The 5,027-nt window shown below is 53.7% G+C and overlaps 1 protein-coding gene across 1 annotated transcript in view; it reads right to left on the bottom strand.

Moving 5' to 3' along the window:
• The window catches only part of KATNB1 (katanin regulatory subunit B1), a 36,955-nt gene extending 32,736 nt beyond the window's left edge, over positions 1-4,219 (bottom strand). Inside the window, exons 1-2 of the mRNA XM_007947515.2 lie at positions 4,180-4,219; positions 789-919 (exon numbers count right to left, since the gene is read on the bottom strand). Coding sequence (XP_007945706.1) covers positions 789-919; positions 4,180-4,219 — 171 coding nt within the window. The remainder of the gene's footprint in view (positions 1-788; positions 920-4,179) is intronic.
• Between the last annotated feature and the right edge of the window lie 808 nt (positions 4,220-5,027).

The raw sequence follows: 5,027 nt of genomic DNA, 5'->3' as shown, positions 1-5,027 counted from the left end.
AAAAAAAAAAAAAAAAAAAGGCTACGAGAGTACTAATCTATTCCTGTGGGTATTCTTCCTAATCCTCTTCTGTTTTCCAAGTCTCGGGCACTGATTATGTCCTCCTTGCCTAACAAGGAGCTGGGGTGGTGTAGTGGTTAAGGCATGTGCTGCCAAGCAAAAGGTCATTGGTTCGAACCCACCAGCTACTCCACGGAAGAGAGATGAGGCAGTCTGCTTCCATAAAGATTCATAGCCTTGGAAACCCAATGGAGGTCACTGTGAGTTGGAAGTGACTCAATGGCAGTGGGTTTCTTGGGTTTGGATGCTCTGAAGAACCAGCTCCCCGCCCAGCCCCACCAAGGTCCACTCAGACCCTCTTCGTGGAATGAGGTAGGGGATGGAACCAGCAAAATAAATACCCACACAGAACTCACAGGTGGGCAGACCAGAGATGGTGTTGGGGGCGCGGGGTGGGAGGCCGCAAGCCTCGTCGCTCAACCATGGGCCTGGGGGCTTATTTTAACTTCCTCCTGCAGACTCCTAGCTCCTGTCCTGTTGCCAGGTGACTGCCCCGTGCCTGAGGGCTAGCTGCTGGCCCAGCCTTCCAGGTTATCCTGGGCCTTCCTGAGCAGACCGCTGAAGGGGGCACTGATACTGTGCTGTGTCCCCCTTATGGTCTCTGGCTGGGCCCCCAGATGATACAATGTCCTGGGTGCGATAAAACCTGTGCAGTCCCCTCCTGGGCCCTTGCCCAAGACCCCCTCTACCCCTCCCCCCCATCGTCACCCTTGGCCGGCAAGGCTCACCATGATGCAGTTGGGCTTGTTGATGGACCACAGGTTGACACGACAGTCATCCCCACCGGTAGCCAGCAGCCGCCCGGAGCCTTTGCCCAGCACCAGTGAGGACACATTGCTGGCGTGGGCGACAATTTCTTCTACACAGGAGAGAAGACAGGGAGACGCAGTCAGGGGCTTGGTGGGACCTTGCCCTGCTTGGCTTCCAGCTCTAGCACCCACAGCCTGGTGGGGGGTCCCACCCTGCCTCAGGAGCCCCTGACCCGCTGACAGGACAGGGCTCGGGCCTGAGGCGGAAATGACCGTCTCTCAACTCGAGTCACTTCTGCCCCATGAGGCTCCCAATTTATTTTCTTTTTCTGCACGTTAACTGGTAAAATAATAATATATTACTGATGTATATACTTACTGATTTTTCTTTTATTATGGACTTCACATTTTCATTTAGCTTTGTCTTAAGCAATAATATCAGTGAAATCACAAGTTTGATGTGTTCATTACACTTTTCCTACTATATAAAAGTAAATAAATAAATGCACCATGTACCACCTAAGCCCCTGTCAGGTGCCACACAAACCTTGGTTTGGCAAATACACTGTAAGAAGCACTCATGACAACTCCAGACAAATTGTCACCAGGTGAGGCTGCACAGGGCTTCAGCCCACAGACTCATAGAGTCTGCGTCTGGGTTCTGCCGCTGCTAAATGTGTGACCTTAGACAAGTCACTCATCCTCTCTGAGCACCAGATTCCTCATCTATTCAATGGGGATGATAGCAGCACTAGCTCACGGGCTGTTGAGGACTCCCCAGAATGTAGATTTGGTTTACTGAGTCAGGAGAGGCTGCCCTGCAGTTGGTCAGCAGACTGACATCTAGCTGCTAAAGGAGCCAGTGGGCCCTGAGGCCATAGGTGGGCATGGGAAGAACGGGAAGGGGACAGTGGACTGAGGGTCTAGGGTGAGGTGGCAGAGGATGAGGGCTGACAGATGAGTGGGAGATGGGGGTCCTTGTGGGAGCTGTGAGGGTCCCTGGCCTGGGACACAGTGAGGACAACAGACATCAACCTCAGAGGGCAAGGAACCACCAGGCGAGCAAAGCCTCTGAGCCAGTCCCTGAGGGAGCTCCTCCTTGGAATAGGGAGGAGAAAAGACAGGTCTTCCCACACAGGCAGAGAGTGTGCTGGACCCTGGGGCAACTGGGAGGCTGGCTTGGGTGATGTAAGGAAAAGGGTGTTGCAGGTGCTCCACAGGAGGCCATTCCTGCACCCTAGCTCCAGACTCCACCCCGCATGATGACTCTGTGGTGCAGGCGTCCGAACACAGGAAGTGGTGAACCAGCCCCACCTGTCTCAAAGGGGCTCTCACAAATGCCCAGGGACTAGGCCCAGGCTCAACCTCACAGAAGGCTCCCCACCTCAAGGCAGCACCCAGCCCCAGTTGGGATCTCAGAGATCTGCAACTGCGGTTCAAGGGAGCTGGGCCCTCTCGAGGCCTCCTCTCACCCACGGAGCCTTTTGTCCTCTAGACCCCGTAAGGACAGATGCCTGGGGTGTTCTGGCTACAGATATGGTCAAGAGCTTCTGCCCACTGCAAATGTGGTTCATTTAGAATGTAAGTATTTCCTGAGGGCTTGCTCTGGGCCTGGCACTGGAGAGGCGGTGGGGGATGAACCCTCCTGCTCCAGGTTCATCTAGCGTAAAGGGGCCTCTAGCGTAAAGAACCTCAGATGTTAGGTTGAGAGGGCTTTAGAGGTTGAGCCCTTCTGGAAGGGCCCAGGCCACTCTCCTGCAAGTTTGCCAAGCCGCAATGGCTCGAAGGTGGGCTCCATATCCCTGCTGGAGTTGGGGAACACTGGGCTTTCTAGCCAGAGGCACTGAGACCTGCAACCCAAACCACTGGGGCACAGTCCTGGGCTTCAAAGGCGCCATGCTGATCCAGCACGCTGACTCAGTGGGGAGCCAGGGGTCGTTCAGCTGTGGGCTCTTCAGACGGTCTGCACCCATGAAAACAGCTGTGCAAACGAAAGCCTCAGCAGATGCCGGATTCAATTCACCCGTCAGGTACCACTTCAACACTCCAGAGGCTTGACCTTGGGATAGAGTCCAGGGACGTGGGCCTCTGCAGACCTCACCAGCCAACCCAGGGCTCCTGAAAACCACCCACGAGCAGCTCACCACAGCCCTGGTGCTAACTGGGCCTGGAGATGTGAGCATACCAAATCTATGCCAGCCAATTCTTCCAGGCGAGGTCAGATAGGGCCACAGAGATGACAATGTGAGAGGAGCAGCTCTCCAAACATGGTCTGGGGGCCCTTGGGGTCCTGCAGACCCTTCTATTTCCAGGAGAACGAGCGCATCTTCCCAATACTACTGAAAGGACTCTGCAAAACCGAGACGCCATCTGCCTTCTGCACTCTCACCCTCTTACCAACACACAGTGGCGTTTTCCAGGGGCTAATGGGGTGTGATGTCATCCTCACTGAACACACGTCTGTGTATTCCTCCGCTTTAAAATTTCTCAGTATTAATTTCTAACACTGTAAATACTGATAGATAGAGCCCACGTATGAGTTAAGTCCTAAGGGTCCCAGCTCTTTATGAGTGTCCCAATTGTTTTAAGAGCATAAAATGGTCTTAAGATCAGAGAGCGTGAGAGCCACTGGTACAGAGGAAAGAAGCCCTGGTGGCTCATTAACTACGCACTCGGCTGCTAACCAAAAGGATGGCAGTTTGAACTCACCCAGTGGTTCCAAGGGAGACAAGACCTGGCAACCTGCTCCCTAAAGATTACAGCCTAAAAAACCCTCTGGGCAGCTCTGCTCTGTCACACTGGGTTGCTATGAGCTGAAAATCCGCTTGACAGCACCTAACAACAACAGTGCAGAGGACCAGTGGGGGTGGGCCTAGGTTACATTCCAGGGCCCATCAGCACCCCTTTGCCCAACCCTGATTATTCCCGGCTCAGCTAATCACCACAACATGCCTCTAGCGGGGAGGCCTGACTGGGAGACATCTGAAAATGCCCGAGAACATGTGTCCAGATTTCTCACCCCATCCTATCTGTCAGTCTAACTGGAAATCTTTTGGCCCCTGAAAAAACAAGTATATTAATGAAAAGTATACTAACAAAGGCTGTCGTAAGCGCAAGTTCCTGTGCTAAGTGCCTTCCGTTCATTACCTCACCTGACCCTCACAGCAACTCTAGAACACAGATATGTCTATCTTATTTTCAGATGAGGAAATTCAGTCTCAGAGAGGTTAAGACTCTTGCCCAATGTCACCCAGCAAAGAAGGGGCACAGTCATGATTTGCATCTTTGGTCTATCTTACTTGGAGACCAAGCAACCCAGCAACAAATGGCTTCTAGGGTAAATGAGTTAAAAAAAAAGAAAACCACTCACGCAGCTTCCAGGCCGTCTTGGTGACCACAGGCGTGGCCATTCTTCAGCTAGCTGGCACCTGGAGCCCCACCCACCCAGTAGACGGTGCTTTCCTCGTGGGGCGGGGGTGGATCCCCCCCAGATCCACCAATCAAGTTGGCAGGGAGTTCCCACACATCCAGGCAGAGGGAATGCCTTGTCTCCCGGCTCTCCACACAGCAGCAGCCTGTGCACGCCCGTCGGGATTTGGGATCATGGAACATCAGGCTTGAGCCATTTCAGCTCAACACTGGGCTGGAACACAAACAGATGGGGTGGATTGTTAGGAAACACGAGGTGGGCGCTCAGGAGGAACCCGGGGTTGTAGATCTGCAAAGCTGCCTGATCACCAAGGCCACCTGAAAAAGATCGACATCCACCAAAGCCACCAGAGCCAGGAGCTGTGCTGTAAACTGCACGGGGGAATCTGCAAAGATTCAAGCAAGGTGACCTGGAACACTGCGAAACAGGTTTTCCCAGAGGCTGGGAGGAGGCTGTGCTCCAGGATGCAGGCTGCCTATAGTGCAGCTGCAGTTGCGGGGCAGGGAAGACCACGTGTCTGCAGTTCAAAGGGATTTCTAGGAGTCACTGTTCTGCCTGACGTCTGGGAAGAAGGGGTGGAGTCAGAGGATGAGCTTTGCAGTGGGCCAAGTGAGGAACCCCAGAATACAGACACTGAGGTCCTCCTCTCTTGGACTCTAAGAGTCCAATCTCCTTGTCTGTGGCATGAGAACTTACTCCTGCCCCCTGCAATTCCCAAGGGGGAGAGTTGGGGACCAGGCCTCCAGATGCCAGCATGATTCCTCAGCTCTCTAAGGCCACCATGCAGG

The sequence above is a fragment of the Orycteropus afer genome, unplaced genomic scaffold, assembly GCF_000298275.1.
Source record: "Orycteropus afer afer isolate SDZICR_OR568_19922 unplaced genomic scaffold, OryAfe1.0 scaffold00009, whole genome shotgun sequence".
In the NCBI taxonomy this organism is placed as follows: domain Eukaryota; kingdom Metazoa; phylum Chordata; class Mammalia; order Tubulidentata; family Orycteropodidae; genus Orycteropus; species Orycteropus afer.
Note: the sequence above shows the minus strand (reverse complement) of the source record. Positions and strands in the feature narration are given on the sequence as shown.